Here is a 19161-nt window from a genome sequence, read left to right on the forward strand (position 1 = left end):
TTTGAGCAGTTCAGTAAGTACTTAAAAAGCTCTGCTGATTTCACACAGTCAGGTCTTCGAGCTGTTTCAATCAGCTGCTTTGCAACTCACAAAAGTGCCATTACCTTTTAGCGATGAGATTTTTAGATTTGATATTTATTCTGCATGCAACTGCCATCAATTACCAGAGACTTCAGGCATTCTGCATTACGCTTTCTTTTTAAATATGTTTACTAACATATTGATTATGTTTGACAAGGCATGCGGTTTCATTGCTGCGGCTGATTTTCTTGATTGAACAGAAGCAGTGATGTCACAGAAAACACCATCATCTCCAAGTTGGTTTCCAAGTGTCAGCCATGACTCCGTTTGTAGCACTCTTGCCTCTGAGTCACAGGGTTGTGCAGTCAAGTCCCACTCCAGAGACTTGAGCACAAGCATCTAGGGTAGCGCGCCACTGCCAAATTGAGGGAGTGCTGCACTGTCAAAGGTGCCACTTTTTTTCTTTTTCTTGGTTATTTTCTATTTCTGCTACTCACTAATCATATTGCACAAAACCTTTTGCTCCAATTACTTTACAACAGCAGAAATTCTGCCCAATCATATTGTAGCATGATTTTTCTCTTTCAGAAGTATGCCTGATCTGCCTCAGTTTGTAAATAAGACATAAGTTTCAATAATTCTGGAAATCTAAATTACAAACCTATCTCACCTTCCAGTCGCTGCAACACCTTTGACCAACACAGCCTGATGTTCATGAACATTCTGTTCTTGGGTAAATCCTCTCTATGATCTTTATGGCCCCTGCCTGGCCTGCCCAGCATCAACAAGGCATATAAAAAATGCATGGGTCCCCAAATCTCCTCATTTTCTTCCTTTCTTTATTTCTCTTTCTTTCTCCTTTTTGTCTTTGTCTTTATCTTTTCTTTCTCATCTCTCTTCTTGCCTATTGTCCACCCCTCTGCCTTCTCTCTCTCTCTGTTGGCTAGCTGCCTCTGTATTTTCCTGAGAAATAATGTGGAAATTGCCTCTGCTTGCTCCCTGATCTACTTGTGCACTCTCCTCTGTCTAATTTCAAGGAAAAATCATTCCTGTCCTCTCCTAAGTGATGATGTTGAGGTGACCACTCCATCCTATACAATCTTCACTCAGCAGCTTGAGTTCAGTGAGTTGCTCTCCCTGCCGCTGCAGCCCTTATTATCGTTATTTGTCCGCAGGATGTGGAGGTTGCAGCATTCCTTGCCCATCTCTAGTTGCCTTGAGAAAGCAGTGGAGGGCATTCTCCTTGAACTACTGTACTCCATATGCTGATGGTACTGCCACAATGCTGATCCAATGACAATGAAGGAATGGCAATATTTGCTCAACTCACAATGGCATGTGACTTGAATAAATGTAGCTTCTAGTACACACAAATGCTCGCAAAACTCAAAACACAGTGTCCAACATTAGATGTGATTCCGCAACTGGACAACATTTGATAAATAATCCTCAGTGTGCTAAGAATTACGCTGACAACCAATTTAAGATTGTCAGTACGGCTCGCAGTGTGGCGCATTTGTGCATACTGGACGCTACATATATCAATACACAGGGCCCTGTTCTTTGCAGACAGAAAGAACATGTACACACATTGCGCCTGCTTCAGCTAAACAAAATAAGTGACAGCCATTCACTGGTTCATTCCTCGGGGCAATGCCTTGACCAATCAGAATCAAGCTGCCTGGTTTAAATTTCAAACAAAGCTTGGCAGTTAACTGTCAGTCACCGTTAACTGGTGCATTCTCCATGGCAACTCCTCTACCAATCAGAGTCCACTTGCTAACTGATCAGCGCTCTCTTCTTACACAGTATAAATTTGTTGTTTTCCCTTACATTGGTATTCTTGCGGATAGTCCTGTTGAGTGCAAGACAAAAAGCTTCAACATAACGTTTCTACTTTCAGCAATAATCAGTGAGTACTTAGTGAACTGCTCAAAATAGTCAGTGTAATCAATATTTTAAAAGCAGTGACTTTGTAATTGGCTCCTATAGTAACGGCAAACAGTCAGTGCCTTTTCCCGATTTAGGGCGGCTGTCAGCGGTAATTATAGATGGTCTAAGTGAAAAGGATTGTACATCCATCTTATAAAAACGCTAGTGCCTATCGTCAATGCCTGATTTTTAAGCTTCCTATTTGGTTCACTGTAATTTCATGTTTCAGTTTTCTGATTGAATGTTTTTCCATGATAGAGACACCAAGCAAATCAGATATGAGGGAAGGGAAAAAAAATCCCTTTCCACCACTTTGAGTGTTTTCTGCTTCAGTTTTATTGGTGATTGGTGAAAAGTGAAACTAGAAAATAACCAATAGAAAAGGAGAAAAAAAATGACTTAATCAATCAGGAAGAAGGTTCAAAGGTCAAGACAAAGATAACATTTTATTAGATAGATAAATACCTTCAGAGTTTGACAGTCCTCGATTTCCTTTTGGAACACTCCAAGCACATTCTTTTTTTGAAGCCACGTGATGTCCTCCAGCACCTTATAACTGAGTGAAGTTTTTACACAGCCTATTAATTCTTCATGGCCATCACTCTCAGAATCATCACTTTTCTTCCTGACCGAAATTTGCAGCTGATCATTTTTGCTGGTCTTCACCAAGCATAGGCTGAGAGACCAAAGGTTGTCAGGAAATACTTGGCCTGCTAGAAGTTGGAGGGTGAACTCGGCCAGCAGTGCTCGCCACTCTTCACCTGAGTGCCATGGGGAGACAGTGAGATTCAGCTGGGTGGTGGTACTTGATGAAAAAGGACCTTCTGCATCCACAATCTCAGTCACAGCAGAGACATTTGACGGTTTCAAACTGCTGACCAGGAGCGGGTCTGCCTCTCCGTGTCCTGGGAAACTTGAGCCTACAGCCAAGGGATTGTTGCTGCTGTCCAGTGCATCAAGTGGATGCGGCTCCTTCAAGTCATCGCACATGTTCCAGCTCAGCCTTTTCTTCATTTCTTCGTCTACCCGCATTGGGGCCGTGCGCTTCCTTCTGTTGCTCATTGTACCGTGAGCTTCGTGCAGCTTCAGATCTGCAACAAAGAATGAGAACATGAACAATAGAAGTGCTGATGAGAGGTCACAGACCTGAAACGTTAACTCTGCTTCTCTCTCCACAGATGCTGCCAGACCTCCTGAGTATTTCCAGCACTTTCGGTTTTTATTTTATGTGAATATAAACAGTGTTCCCAGTAAAAAAGTTACATGAAGCATTTGTTATTACTCTGGACCTTTAGTTAGGAACATAGGAAGAGGTCACGGCCATTCAGTCTCTCTTTAGCTGTTTAGCTATTCAATTAGATCAGTATTGATCTGCATTTCAACTCCATTTACCTGCCTTGTTTCTGTAACTCTTAATACCCCTGCCGAACAAAAAATGTATCAATCTCAGTTTTGAGATTTTCAATGGATTTCCAGCCTCAACAGCTTTCTTCTTGTGTCACGGGGGAACGGTGTAGAGATTTCCAGATTTCCACTACCCTTTGTGTGAAGAAGTGCTTCCTGATTTCACCCTGAACGGCCTAGTTCCGATTTTAAAGTTATGTCCTCTTGTTCTGGACTCTCCATCTACCCTATCAAATCCTTTAATTATCTTACCCATTAATCTTCTATACTCAAGGGAATACTAGCCTAGTCTATGCAACCTGTCCTCATAATTTAACCCTTTTAGACCCGGTATCATTCTGTTATCGCTTTCCAAACTGCTTAAAGAGATGTTGGAGCTACAGTCAGTCAGCGTTTGGAAAGTACACAACAGCCAACCAAAGTGTCAAGATTTGGAAGCAGTGAGGAAGATGCTGGGGTCCAGAGTAAGTGGTGGAGTTGGGGGGGTCGGTGGCAGTACTGAGGGGCTAGCTTGTGAGTCTTGCAGTTGAGGGAAAGGGTCGACAAGTGTGAGCTGCAATTGATTTTGTTTGTATAAAAGCCTGATCATTTTGGAAGTTTTCTATCTGAGGTAAGCAATCGCTTGAGGTACACTCTAGGTTTCTTGGCCTTACAAACAAGTCATCTGTTAATTACTTTCTTAGTGGAGTTGTGCAAATACTTAAAAATAATCTTGGAAAAGATGAAGTATCTCAGATTGTTTGTTTTTTTAAGTGCAATAATATTCAATTAATTCACAAACTTTGGGCTTTTATAGTTTGACTGCAAGGACCTAGGGCTGACAAAGTGCTGGCAGTGAGAGTATTCATTCCACTTGGAAAGGGCTTAAAGCAGAACTACACTTGCAACCAAATGGATTAGGGGCAGGGCTCGTCATGACTGACAGGAAAAGCAGATGATCCAGATCAACAGTAACCTTTACAGGAAAAACACAAGTCAGCAAAGCATCACAACTCATTCACCTTACATTTGTGAAAATAAATTGAAACATTGAGCAACTTACATAGCACAGAAACAGGCCATTCGGCCCAACTGGTCTAAGCCAATGTTTATGCTCTATTTGAGCCTCCTCCCATCACTCTTCATATAGCCCTATCAGCTGATCCTTCTATTCCTTTCTCCCCTTTTACTTTTCTAACTTCCCCATAAATGCATCCATGCTATACTTTTGATTTGGTCAAAGATACTTTTCACATGACCAGACAGCAAAATTCAGCAAACTGAACAAACTAAGATGAAATGAAATAAAACAAACACAAAAAAATATAGAAAAAAGAATAACTAAAAATAAAAGTAAAATGGGGGGGACCCGGCATGCTCTGAAATTATTGAACTCAATGTTCAGTCCGGCAGGCTGTAGTGTGCCTAATCGGTAAATGAGATGCTGTTCCTCGAGCTTGAGTTGATGTTCACTGGAACACTGCAGCAATCCCAGGACAAAGATGTGAGCATGAGAGCAGGGGGGAGTGTTGAAATGGCAAGCAACTGGAAGCTCGGGGTTATGCTTTCGGACCGAGCGGAGATGTTCCGCAAAGCGATCACCCAGTCTGCGCTTGGTCTCCCCAATGTAGAGGAGACCACATTGTGAGCAGTGAATACAGTATACTACATTGAAATAAGTACAAGTAAATCACTGCTTCACCTGAAAGGAGTGTTTGGGGCCTGGGATAGTGAGTCTAGTTTATGTAATCCCTCCTTATAATGTAACTCTTGGAGCTGAGGTAACATTCTGATGACTCTGCGCTACATTTATGCCGAGGCCAATATATCCTTTCTAAGATGCAGTATCCAGAACTGTCCACAGTACTCCAGATGTAATCTAACCAAGGCTTTGTATTGCTATAGCAAAACCTCCCTCCCTTTATATTCTAGCCCTCTAGTTATAATGCCTTTTCCATTAGTATTTTTGTACCCAATTACTACATTTTAGTGATCTATATACCCGGACCCCTAAATCTCTTTGGACCTCCATTGTTCTTAGCTTTTCACCATTAAAGTAATACTCAGATTTATGAATGACCTCACACTGATCTGGATTGAAATCCATCTGCCACAGTTTAACTTTAATCTATGAATGGCTCTTTGTAATTTTATGCTCCTCTCTACACTACTTACTATGCCACCAATTTTTGTCATCAGAAAATTTGGAGGTATGACTCTCTATTGCACTATGCATGTCATTACTAATTATAGCGAATAGTTAAGGGCCCACCACAGATCCTTGAGGACCACCAGTCATGAGACACACTAGGCAGTAGAACTGCTACTAATCGGTTTGTCTCGTTGAGGTGGGGCTAAACACTTAATAACAGCCTACTTCTGCAAATTCAAAATCCTCTCTTGCATTAAAAAAATTACATTATCCGATCATTTGAATTAAGGAACATAAATAAGACACCAAAGTGGGGATACAGTGCTCAAAGGATGATCATTTGAATCAAAACCTTTTAATTCAGGGTATTTTGTACATTAAACAATTATGAATTTAATCTTTATCTCTCTCATAATTTTAAGCAGTTGTTAATAAGTTAAACAACTATTAACAGCTTCAATAGTTTAAACATACCTAAATTGAAACAGAATTGCTCTCCAGCTTATTTGGAAATCAGTTGGAAAAACAAAGAAACTCAGAAATTCTGTTACATGGTGGGGATAGACTCAGCCTCTTGATTGCAGTGAGGGAATCCTACTGATGCACCCTGGAAAACCATGGCCATGAAACGCACTCACATCACATCATCACTATCCAACTGTTAAGAGTGAAAGTCGTGGAAGAAAAATATGATGTTAAATTCAAGCACAGGCTTTGCTGAAATTATTTCATCACATTATAAAGTTACAAACCTTATCTTACTAGAACAGGCAGAACTGAGGGCACAAAAACAGCGGATGTAACTTTGTTTAAATGAAGTTTCAGTAACTGTGGTTGGTTTGCTCCTTTGCCTCCTTTCTAAGGAATTTCCATACGATCAAATTTCAATCCGTGAGTTTAAATGACAATTAATATAAACACACACACCACATCAAGTAGAGAAAAAAATGAATTGAGCTGGAGTTGCATATCAACTGTGAGAAATTTGGATATACACAATTAGAATAAATGTTAGAATAAAAGAAATCACCTTATACTAAACTGTGATTAAACAAATAGGCCAGAAAATTTGCAGATGTGTTAGTCATTGATTTCCAAAGCACCTCAGATTTGAGAATTATGCCAATCGGCAACACTTGTTGATTATTTAAGATGGGAAGTTTTAACAAACCAGCAAATTACAGATCTGTCAGTTTAACATTGGGTGTGCAGAATTTTCTACAAATTACACTCAGATCAACATTACATTTAAATAGCAACAGTCACATTCTTGGGACATCCCAAAGCAATTTACAGGCTAATTAAGTACTTACGTTTACCTGCTGCAATTTTGTAAGGAAACACAACTGCTAATTTGCATACAGCAAGATCCAAAACAGCATCAAAATTGAATAACTTGCAAATAATCTGTTTTTGGTGGTGTTGGTTCAGAGATGAATATTGGCCTGGACAAGAAGAGAATTCCCCTGCTCTGTGCTGATTAATGCCACAGGAGGTCTGTCGAATCAGCAGAAACATCCTCGGTTTAACGTTTCATCCAAAGGATGGCATCTCCAACAGTGCAGCACTCCCTCAGTACAGACACGCCGACAATGCAGCACTCCCTCGGTACTGACCCTCCGACAGTGCAGCACTCCCTCGGTACTGACCCTCTGACAGTCCAGCACTCCCTCGGTACTGACCCTCCGACAGTCCAGCACTCCCTCGGTACTGACCCTCCGACAGTCCAGCACTCCCTCGGTACTGACCCTCCGACAATGCAGCACTCCCTCAGTACTGACCCTCCGACAATGCAGCACTCCCTCAGTACTGACCCTCCGACAATGCAGCACTCCCTCAGTACTGACCCTCCGACAATGCAGCACTCCCTCAGTACTGACCCTCCGACAATGCAGCACTCCCTCAGTACTGACCCTCCGACAATGCAGCACTCCCTCAGTACTGACCCTCCGACAGTGCGGCACTCCCTCAGTACAGACACGCCGACAATGCAGCACTCCCTCGGTACTGACCCTCCGACAGTGCAGCACTCCCTCGGTACTGACCCTCTGACAGTCCAGCACTCCCTCGGTACTGACCCTCCGACAGTCCAGCACTCCCTCGGTACTGACCCTCCGACAGTCCAGCACTCCCTCGGTACTGACCCTCCGACAATGCAGCACTCCCTCAGTACTGACCCTCCGACAATGCAGCACTCCCTCAGTACTGACCCTCCGACAATGCAGCACTCCCTCAGTACTGACCCTCCGACAATGCAGCACTCCCTCAGTACTGACCCTCCGACAATGCAGCACTCCCTCAGTACTGACCCTCCGACAGTGCAGCACTCCCTCAGTACTGACCCTCCGACAGTGCAGCACTCCCTCAGTACTGACCCTCCGACAGTGCAGCACTCCCTCCGTACTGACCCTCCGACAATGCAGCACTCCCTCAGTACTGACCCTCCGACAATGCAGCACTCCCTCAGTACTGACCCTCCGACAGTCCAGCACTCCCTCGGTACTGACCCTCCGACAATGCAGCACTCCCTCAGGACTGACCCTCAGACAGTGCAGCACTCCCTCGGTACTGACCCTCCGACAGTGCAGCACTCCCTCAGTACTGACCCTCCGACAGTGCAGCACTCCCTCAGTACTGACCCTCCGACAGTGCAGCACTCCCTCAGTACTGACCCTCCGACAGTCCAGCACTCCCTCAGTACTGACCCTCCGACAATGCAGCGCTCCCTCAGTACTGACCCTCCGACAATGCAGCGCTCCCTCAGTACTGACCCTCCGACAATGCAGCGCTCCCTCAGTACTGACCCTCCGACAAGGCAGCACTCCCTCAGTACTGACCCTCCGACAATGCAGCACTCCCTCAGTACTGACCCTCCGACAATGCAGCACTCCCTCAGTACTGACCCTCCGACAATGCAGCACTCCCTCAGTACTGACCCTCCGACAGTGCAGCACTCCCTCAGTACTGACCCTCCGACAGTGCAGCACTCCCTCAGTACTGACCCTCCGACAGTGCAGCCCTCCCTCAGTACTGACCCTCCGACAGTGCAGCACTCCCTCAGTACTGACCCTCCGACAGTGCAGCACTCCCTCAGTACTGACCCTCCGACAGTGCAGCACTCCCTCAGTACTGACCCTCCGACAGTGCAGCACTCCCTCAGTACTGACCCTCCGACAGTCCAGCACTCCCTCAGTACTGACCCTCCGACAGTGCAGCACTCCCTCAGTACTGACCCTCCGACAGTCCAGCACTCCCTCAGTACTGACCCTCCGACAGTGCAGCACTCCCTCAGTACTGACCCTCTGAGTGCAGCACTCCCTCAGTACTGACCCTCCGACAATGCAGCACTCCCTCAGTACTGACCCTCCGACAGTGCAGCACTCCCTCAGTACTGACCCTCCGACAGTGCAGCACTCCCTCAGTACTGACCCTCCGACAGTGCAGCACTCCCTCAGTACTGACCCTCCGACAGTGCAGCACTCCCTCAGTACTGACACTCCGACAGTGCAGCACTCCCTCAGTACTGACCCTCCGACAGTGCAGCACTCCCTCAGTACTGACCCTCCAACAGTGCAGCACTCCCTCAGTACTGACCCTCCGACAGTGCAGCACTCTCTCAGAACTGACCCTCCGACAATGCAGCACTCCCTCCGTACTGACCCTCCGACAATGCAGCACTCCCTCAGTACTGACCCTCCGACAATGCAGCACTCCCTCGGTACTGACCCTCCGACAGTCCAGCACTCCCTCGGTACTGACCCTCCGACAGTGCAGCACTCTCTCAGAACTGACCCTCCGACAATGCAGCACTCCCTCGGTACTGACCCTCCGACAGTGCAGCACTCCCTCGGTACTGACCCTCCGACAGTCCAGCACTCCCTCAGTACTGACCCTCCGACAGTGCAGCACTCCCTCAGTACTGACCCTCCGACAGTGCAGCACTCCCTCAGTACTGACCCTCCGACAGTGCAGCACTCCCTCAGTACTGACCCTCCGACAGTGCAGCACTCCCTCAGTACTGACCCTCCGACAGTGCAGCACTCCCTCAGTACTGACCCTCCGACAGTGCAGCACTCCCTCAGTACTGACCCTCCGACAGTGCAGCACTCCCTCAGTACTGACCCTCCGACAGTGCAGCACTCCCTCAGTACTGACCCTCCGACAGTGCAGCACTCCCTCAGTACTGACCCTCCGACAGTGCAGCACTCCCTCAGTACTGACCCTCCGACAGTGCAGCACTCCCTCAGTACTGACCCTCCGACAGTGCTGCACTCCCTCAGTACTGACCCTCCCACAATGCAGCACTCCCTCAGTACTGACCCTCCGACAGTGCAGCACTCCCTCAGTACTGACCCTCCGACAGTGCAGCACTCCCTCAGTACTGACCCTCCGACAGTGCAGCACTCCCTCATTACTGACCCTCCGACAGTGCAGCACTCCCTCATTACTGACCCTCCGACAATGCAGCACTCCCTCAGTACTGACCCTCCGACAATGCAGCACTCCCTCAGTACTGACCCTCCGACAGTGCAGCACTCCCTCAGTACTGACCCTCCGACAGTCCAGCACTCCCTCAGTACTGACCCTCCGACAGTCCAGCACTCCCTCAGTACTGACCCTCCGACAGTGCAGCACTCCCTCAGTACTGACCCTCCGACAGTCCAGCACTCCCTCAGTACTGACCCTCCGACAGTCCAGCACTCCCTCAGTACTGACCCTCCGACAGTCCAGCACTCCCTCAGTACTGACCCTCCGACAATGCAGCACTCCCTCAGTACTGACCCTCCAACAATGCAGCACTCCCTCAGTACTGACCCTCCGACAATGCAGCACTCCCTCAGTACTGACCCTCCGACAATGCAGCACTCCCTCAGTACTGACCCTCCGACAATGCAGCACTCCCTCCGTACTGACCCTCCGACAATGCAGCACTCCCTCAGTACTGACCCTCCGACAATGCAGCACTCCCTCGGTACTGACCCTCCGACAGTCCAGCACTCCCTCGGTACTGACCCTCCGACAGTGCAGCACTCTCTCAGAACTGACCCTCCGACAATGCAGCACTCCCTCGGTACTGACCCTCCGACAGTGCAGCACTCCCTCGGTACTGACCCTCCGACAGTCCAGCACTCCCTCAGTACTGACCCTCCGACAGTCCAGCACTCCCTCAGTACTGACCCTCCGACAGTGCAGCACTCCCTCAGTACTGACCCTCCGACAGTGCAGCACTCCCTCAGTACTGACCCTCCGACAGTGCAGCACTCCCTCAGTACTGACCCTCCGACAGTGCAGCACTCCCTCAGTACTGACCCTCCGACAGTGCAGCACTCCCTCAGTACTGACCCTCCGACAGTGCAGCACTCCCTCAGTACTGACCCTCCGACAGTGCAGCACTCCCTCAGTACTGACCCTCCGACAGTGCAGCACTCCCTCAGTACTGACCCTCCGACAGTGCAGCACTCCCTCAGTACTGACCCTCCGACAGTGCTGCACTCCCTCAGTACTGACCCTCCCACAATGCAGCACTCCCTCAGTACTGACCCTCCGACAGTGCAGCACTCCCTCAGTACTGACCCTCCGACAATGCAGCACTCCCTCAGTACTGACCCTCCGACAGTGCAGCACTCCCTCAGTACTGACCCTCCGACAATGCAGCACTCCCTCAGTACTGACCCTCCGACAATGCAGCACTCCCTCAGTACTGACCCTCCGACAGTGCAGCACTCCCTCAGTACTGACCCTCCGACAGTCCAGCACTCCCTCAGTACTGACCCTCCGACAGTCCAGCACTCCCTCAGTACTGACCCTCCGACAGTGCAGCACTCCCTCAGTACTGACCCTCCGACAGTCCAGCACTCCCTCAGTACTGACCCTCCGACAGTCCAGCACTCCCTCAGTACTGACCCTCCGACAGTCCAGCACTCCCTCAGTACTGACCCTCCGACAATGCAGCACTCCCTCAGTACTGACCCTCCGACAATGCAGCACTCCCTCAGTACTGACCCTCCGACAATGCAGCACTCCCTCAGTACTGACCCTCCGACAATGCAGCACTCCCTCAGTACTGACCCTCCGACAATGCAGCACTCCCTCAGTACTGACCCTCCGACAGTGCAGCACCCCCTCCGTACTGACCCTCCGACAATGCAGCACTCCCTCAGTACTGACCCTCCGACAATGCAGCACTCCCTAGGTACTGACCCTCCGACAGTGCAGCACTCCCTAAGTACTGACCCTCCGACAGTGCAGCACTCCCTCAGTACTGACCCTCCGACAGTGCAGCACTCCCTCAGTACTGACCCTCCGACAGTGCAGCACTCCCTCAGTACTGACCCTCCGACAGTGCAGCACTCCCTCAGTACTGACCCTCCGACAGTGCAGCACTCCCTCAGTACTGACCCTCCGACAGTGCAGCACTCCCTCAGTACTGACCCTCCGACAGTGCAGCACTCCCTCAGTACTGACCCTCCGACAGTGCAGCACTCCCTCAGTACTGACCCTCCGACAGTGCAGCACTCCCTCAGTACTGACCCTCCGACAGTGCAGCACTCCCTCAGTACTGACCCTCCGACAGTGCAGCACTCCCTCAGTACTGACCCTCCGACAGTGCAGCACTCCCTCAGTACTGACCCTCCGACAGTGCAGCACTCCCTCAGTACTGACCCTCCGACAGTGCTGCACTCCCTCAGTACTGACCCTCCGACAGTGCAGCACTCCCTCAGTACTGACCCTCCGACAGTGCAGCACTCCCTCAGTACTGACCCTCCGACAGTGCAGCACTCCCTCAGTACTGACCCTCCGACAGTGCAGCACTCCCTCAGTACTGACCCTCCGATAGTCCAGCACTCCCTCAGTACTGACCCTCCGACAGTCCAGCTCTCCCTCAGTACTGACCCTCCGACAATGCAGCACTCCCTCAGTACTGACCCTCCGACAATGCAGCACTCCCTCAGTACTGACCCTCCCACAATGCAGCACTCCCTCAGTACTGACCCTCCGACAGTGCAGCACTCCCTCAGTACTGACCCTCCGACAGTGCAGCACTCCCTCAGTACTGACCCTCCGACAGTGCAGCACTCCCTCATTACTGACCCTCCGACAATGCAGCACTCCCTCAGTACTGACCCTCCGACAATGCAGCACTCCCTCAGTACTGACCCTCCGACAGTGCAGCACTCCCTCAGTACTGACCCTCCGACAGTCCAGCACTCCCTCAGTACTGACCCTCCGACAGTCCAGCACTCCCTCAGTACTGACCCTCCGACAGTGCAGCACTCCCTCAGTACTGACCCTCCGACAGTCCAGCACTCCCTCAGTACTGACCCTCCGACAGTCCAGCACTCCCTCAGTACTGACCCTCCGACAGTCCAGCACTCCCTCAGTACTGACCCTCCGACAATGCAGCACTCCCTCAGTACTGACCCTCCGACAATGCAGCACTCCCTCAGTACTGACCCTCCGACAATGCAGCACTCCCTCAGTACTGACCCTCCGACAATGCAGCACTCCCTCAGTACTGACCCTCCGACAATGCAGCACTCCCTCAGTACTGACCCTCCGACAATGCAGCACTCCCTCAGTACTGACCCTCCGACAGTGCAGCACCCCCTCCGTACTGACCCTCCGACAATGCAGCACTCCCTCAGTACTGACCCTCCGACAATGCAGCACTCCCTAGGTACTGACCCTCCGACAGTGCAGCACTCCCTAAGTACTGACCCTCCGACAGTGCAGCACTCCCTCAGTACTGACCCTCCGACAGTGCAGCACTCCCTCAGTACTGACCCTCCGACAGTGCAGCACTCCCTCAGTACTGACCGACAGTGCAGCACTCCCTCAGTACTGACCCTCCGACAGTGCAGCACTCCCTCAGTACTGACCCTCCGACAGTCCAGCACTCCCTCAGTACTGACCCTCCGACAGTCCAGCACTCCCTCAGTACTGACCCTCCGACAGTCCAGCACTCCCTCAGTACTGACCCTCCGACAGTCCAGCACTCCCTCAGTACTGACCCTCAGACAGTGCAGCACTCCCTCAGTACTGACCCTCAGACAGTGCAGCACTCCCTCAGTACTGACCCTCCGACAGTCCAGCACTCCCTCAGTACTGACCCTCCGACAGTCCAGCACTCCCTCGGTACTGACCCTCAGACAGTGCAGCACTCCCTCGGTACTGACCCTCCGACAGTGCAGCACTCCCTCAGTACTGACCCTCCGACAATGCAGCACTCCCTCAGTACTGACCCTGTGACAGTCCAGCACTCCCTCAGTACTGACCCTCCGACAATGCAGCACTCCCTCAGTACTGACCCTCCGACAGTGCAGCACTCCCTCAGTACTGACCCTCCGACAGTCCAGCACTCCCTCAGTACTGACCCTCCGACAGTCCAGCACTCCCTCAGTACTGACCCTCCGACAATGCAGCACTCCCTCAGTACTGACCCTCCGACAGTGCAGCACTCTCTCAGTACTGACCCTCCGACAATGCAGCACTCCCTCAGTACTGACCCTCCGACAATGCAGCACTCCCTCAGTACTGACCCTCCGACAATGCAGCACTCCCTCAGTACTGACCCTCCGACAATGCAGCACTCCCTCAGTACTGACCCTCCGACAGTGCAGCACTCCCTCAGTACTGACCCTCCGACAATGCAGCACTCCCTCAGTACTGACCCTCCGACAATGCAGCACTCCCTCAGTACTGACCCTCCGACAATGCAGCACTCCCTCAGTACTGACCCTCCGACAGTGCAGCACTCCCTCAGTACTGACCCTCCGACAGTGCAGCACTCCCTCAGTACTGACCCTCCGACAGTGCAGCACTCCCTCAGTACTGACCCTCCGACAGTCCAGCACTCCCTCAGTACTGACCCTCCGACAATGCAGCACTCCCTCAGTACTGACCCTCCGACAATGCAGCACTCCCTCAGTACTGACCCTCCGACAATGCAGCACTCCCTCAGTACTGACCCTCCGACAATGCAGCACTCCCTCAGTACTGACCCTCCGACAATGCAGCACTCCCTCAGTACTGACCCTCCGACAATGCAGCACTCCCTCAGTACTGACCCTCCGACAATGCAGCACTCCCTCAGTACTGACCCTCCAACAATGCAGCACTCCCTCAGTACTGACCCTCCGACAATGCAGCACTCCCTCAGTACTGACCCTCCGACAATGCAGCACTCCCTCAGTACTGACCCTCCGACAATGCAGCACTCCCTAGGTACTGACCCTCCGACAGTGCAGCACTCCCTAAGTACTGACCCTCCGACAGTGCAGCACTCCCTCAGTACTGACCCTCCGACAGTGCAGCACTCCCTCAGTACTGACCCTCCGACAGTGCAGCACTCCCTCAGTACTGACCCTCCGACAGTGCAGCACTCCCTCAGTACTGACCCTCCGACAGTGCAGCACTCCCTCAGTACTGACCCTCCGACAGTCCAGCACTCCCTCAGTACTGACCCTCCGACAGTCCAGCACTCCCTCAGTACTGACCCTCCGACAGTCCAGCACTCCCTCAGTACTGACCCTCAGACAGTGCAGCACTCCCTCAGTACTGACCCTCAGACAGTGCAGCACTCCCTCAGTACTGACCCTCCGACAGTCCAGCACTCCCTCAGTACTGACCCTCCGACAGTCCAGCACTCCCTCGGTACTGACCCTCAGACAGTGCAGCACTCCCTCGGTACTGACCCTCCGACAGTGCAGCACTCCCTCAGTACTGACCCTCCGACAATGCAGCACTCCCTCAGTACTGACCCTGTGACAGTCCAGCACTCCCTCAGTACTGACCCTCCGACAGTCCAGCACTCCCTCAGTACTGACCCTCCGACAGTCCAGCACTCCCTCAGTACTGACCCTCCGACAATGCAGCACTCCCTCAGTACTGACCCTCCGACAGTGCAGCACTCTCTCAGTACTGACCCTCCGACAATGCAGCACTCCCTCAGTACTGACCCTCCGACAGTGCAGCACTCCCTCAGTACTGACCCTCCGACAATGCAGCACTCCCTCAGTACTGACCCTCCGACAGTGCAGCACTCCCTCAGTACTGACCCTCCGACAGTCCAGCACTCCCTCAGTACTGACCCTCCGACAATGCAGCACTCCCTCAGTACTGACCCTCCGACAATGCAGCACTCCCTCAGTACTGACCCTCCGACAATGCAGCACTCCCTCAGTACTGACCCTCCGACAATGCAGCACTCCCTCAGTACTGACCCTCCGACAATGCAGCACTCCCTCAGTACTGACCCTCCGACAATGCAGCACTCCCTCAGTACTGACCCTCCGACAATGCAGCACTCCCTCAGTACTGACCCTCCAACAATGCAGCACTCCCTCAGTACTGACCCTCCAACAATGCAGCACTCCCTCAGTACTGACCCTCCAACAATGCAGCACTCCCTCAGTACTGACCCTCCGACAATGCAGCACTCCCTCAGTACTGACCCTCCGACAATGCAGCACTCCCTCGGTACTGACCCTCCGACAGTCCAGCACTCCCTCGGTACTGACCCTCCGACAATGCAGCACTCCCTCGGTACTGACCCTCCGACAGTCCAGCACTCCCTCGGTACTGACCCTCCGACACTGCAGCACTCCCTCAGTACTGACCCTCCGACAATGCAGCACTCCCTCAGTACTGACCCTCCGACAATGCAGCACTCCCTCAGTACTGACCCTCCGACAATGCAGCACTCCCTCAGTACTGACCCTCCGACAATGCAGCACTCCCTCAGTACTGACCCTCCGACAATGCAGCACTCCCTCAGTACTGACCCTCCGACAATGCAGCACTCCCTCAGTACTGACCCTCCGACAATGCAGCACTCCCTCAGTACTGACCCTCCGACAATGCAGCACTCCCTCAGTACTGACCCTCCGACAATGCAGCACTCCCTCAGTACTGACCCTCCGACAATGCAGCACTCCCTCAGTACTGACCCTCCGACAATGCAGCACTCCCTCAGTACTGACCCTCCGACAATGCAGCACTCCCTCAGTACTGACCCTCCGACAGTGCAGCACTCCCTCAGTACTGACCCTCCGACAGTGCAGCACTCCCTCAGTACTGACCCTCCGACAGTGCAGCACTCCCTCAGTACTGACCCTCCGACAATGCAGCACTCCCTCAGTACTGACCCTCCGACAATGCAGCACTCCCTCAGTACTGACCCTCCGACAATGCAGCACTCCCTCAGTACTGACCCTCCGACAATGCAGCACTCCCTCAGTACTGACCCTCCGACAATGCAGCACTCCCTCAGTACTGACCCTCCGACAATGCAGCACTCCCTCAGTACTGACCCTCCGACAATGCAGCACTCCCTCAGTACTGACCCTCCGACAATGCAGCACTCCCTCAGTACTGACCCTCCGACAATGCAGCACTCCCTCAGTACTGACCCTCCGACAATGCAGCACTCCCTCAGTACTGACCCTCCGACAATGCAGCACTCCCTCAGTACTGACCCTCCGACAATGCAGCACTCCCTCAGTACTGACCCTCCGACAATGCAGCACTCCCTCGGTACTGACCCTCCGACAATGCAGCACTCCCTCGGTACTGACCCTCCGACAGTCCAGCACTCCCTCGGTACTGACCCTCCGACAATGCAGCACTCCCTCAGTACTGACCCTCCGACAGTCCAGCACTCCCTCGGTACTGACCCTCCGACACTGCAGCACTCCCTCAGTACTGACCCTCCGACAATGCAGCACTCCCTCAGTACTGACCCTCCGACAATGCAGCACTCCCTCAGTACTGACCCTCCGACAATGCAGCACTCCCTCAGTACTGACCCTCCGACAATGCAGCACTCCCTCAGTACTGACCCTCCGACAATGCAGCACTCCCTCAGTACTGACCCTCCGACAATGCAGCACTCCCTCAGTACTGACCCTCCGACAATGCAGCACTCCCTCAGTACTGACCCTCCGACAATGCAGCACTCCCTCAGTACTGACCCTCCGACAATGCAGCACTCCCTCAGTACTGACCCTCCGACAGTGCAGCACTCCCTCAGTACTGACCCTCCGACAATGCAGCACTCCCTCAGTACTGACCCTCCGACAATGCAGCACTCCCTCAGTACTGACCCTCCGACAGTGCAGCACTCCCTCAGTACTGACCCTCCGACAATGCAGCACTCCCTCAGTACTGACCCTCCGACAGTGCAGCACTCCCTCAGTACTGACCCTCCGACAGTGCAGCACTCCCTCAATACTGACCCTCCGACAATGCAGCACTCCCTCGGTACTGACCCTCTGACAGTGCAGCACTCCCTCAGTACTGACCCTCTGACAGTGCAGCACTCCCTCAGTACTGACCCTCCGACAGTGCAGCACTCCCTCAGTACTGACCCTCTGACAGTGCAGCACTCCCTCAGTACTGACCCTCCGACAATGCAGCACTCCCTCAGTACTGACCCTCCGACAATGCAGCACTCCCTCAGTACTGACCCTCCGACAGTGCAGCACTCCCTCAGTACTGACCCTCCGACAATGCAGCACTCCCTCAGTACTGACCCTCCGACAGTGCAGCACTCCCTCAGTACTGACCCTCCGACAGTGCAGCACTCCCTCAATACTGACCCTCCGACAATGCAGCACTCCCTCGGTACTGACCCTCTGACAGTGCAGCACTCCCTCAGTACTGACCCTCTGACAGTGCAGCACTCCCTCAGTACTGACCCTCCGACAGTGCAGCACTCCCTCAGTACTGACCCTCTGACAGTGCAGCACTCCCTCAGTACTGACCCTCCGACAATGCAGCACTCCCTCAGTACTGACCCTCCGACAATGCAGCACTCCCTCAGTACTGACCCTCTGACAGTGCAGCACTCCCTCAGTACTGACCCTCTGACAGTGCAGCACTCCCTCAGTACTGACCCTCCGACAATGCAGCACTCCCTCAGTACTGACCCTCCGACAATGCAGCACTCCCTCAGTACTGACCCTCCGACAATGCAGCACTCCCTCAGTACTGACCCTCCGACAATGCAGCACTCCCTCAGTACTGACCCTCCGACAATGCAGCACTCCCTCAGTACTGACCCTCCGACAATGCAGCACTCCCTCAGTACTGACCCTCCGACAATGCAGCACTCCCTCAGTACTGACCCTCCGACAATGCAGCACTCCCTCAGTACTGACCCTCCGACAATGCAGCACTCCCTCAGTACTGACCCTCCGACAATGCAGCACTCCCTCAGTACTGACCCTCCGACAATGCAGCACTCCCTCAGTACTGACCCTCCGACAATGCAGCACTCCCTCAGTACTGACCCTCCGACAATGCAGCACTCCCTCAGTACTGACCCTCTGACAGTGCAGCACTCCCTCAGTACTGACCCTCCGACAATGCAGCACTCCCTCAGTACTGACCCTCCGACAGTGCAGCACTCCCTCAGTACTGACCCTCCGACAGTCCAGCACTCCCTCAGTAACTACACTGCCCTCTATGAGTGGATTTTGTGTTCAAGTCTCTAGAGTGGGAATTAAAGTCACAACCTATTGAGTCAAGATGGTTTGACGACCCACTGATAGTGGACATTATACTGGCTCTAATGTTAGTAATCAATGTTACTTACCCTTTAGCCCGACAATGGTTTGGTTCACAGCGTCAATAACTGGACTGCAGGCCGCCCCGGAAGACAATTCTATTGA

The 19161-nt window shown here is 52.2% G+C and overlaps 1 protein-coding gene across 1 annotated transcript in view; it reads right to left on the reverse strand.

Annotated features, from left to right (window-relative positions):
* Positions 1–19150, reverse strand: part of shprh (SNF2 histone linker PHD RING helicase) — a 162756-nt gene extending 143606 nt beyond the window's left edge. The window contains exons 1-3 of the mRNA XM_068020176.1: positions 19086–19150; positions 5963–6146; positions 2419–3044 (exon numbers count right to left, since the gene is read on the reverse strand). Coding sequence (XP_067876277.1) covers positions 2419–3015 — 597 coding nt within the window. The 5' untranslated portion in view covers positions 3016–3044; positions 5963–6146; positions 19086–19150. The remainder of the gene's footprint in view (positions 1–2418; positions 3045–5962; positions 6147–19085) is intronic.
* Between the last annotated feature and the right edge of the window lie 11 nt (positions 19151–19161).

The sequence above is a fragment of the Heterodontus francisci genome, chromosome 3 (assembly GCF_036365525.1).
Source record: "Heterodontus francisci isolate sHetFra1 chromosome 3, sHetFra1.hap1, whole genome shotgun sequence".
Lineage (NCBI taxonomy): Eukaryota > Metazoa > Chordata > Chondrichthyes > Heterodontiformes > Heterodontidae > Heterodontus > Heterodontus francisci.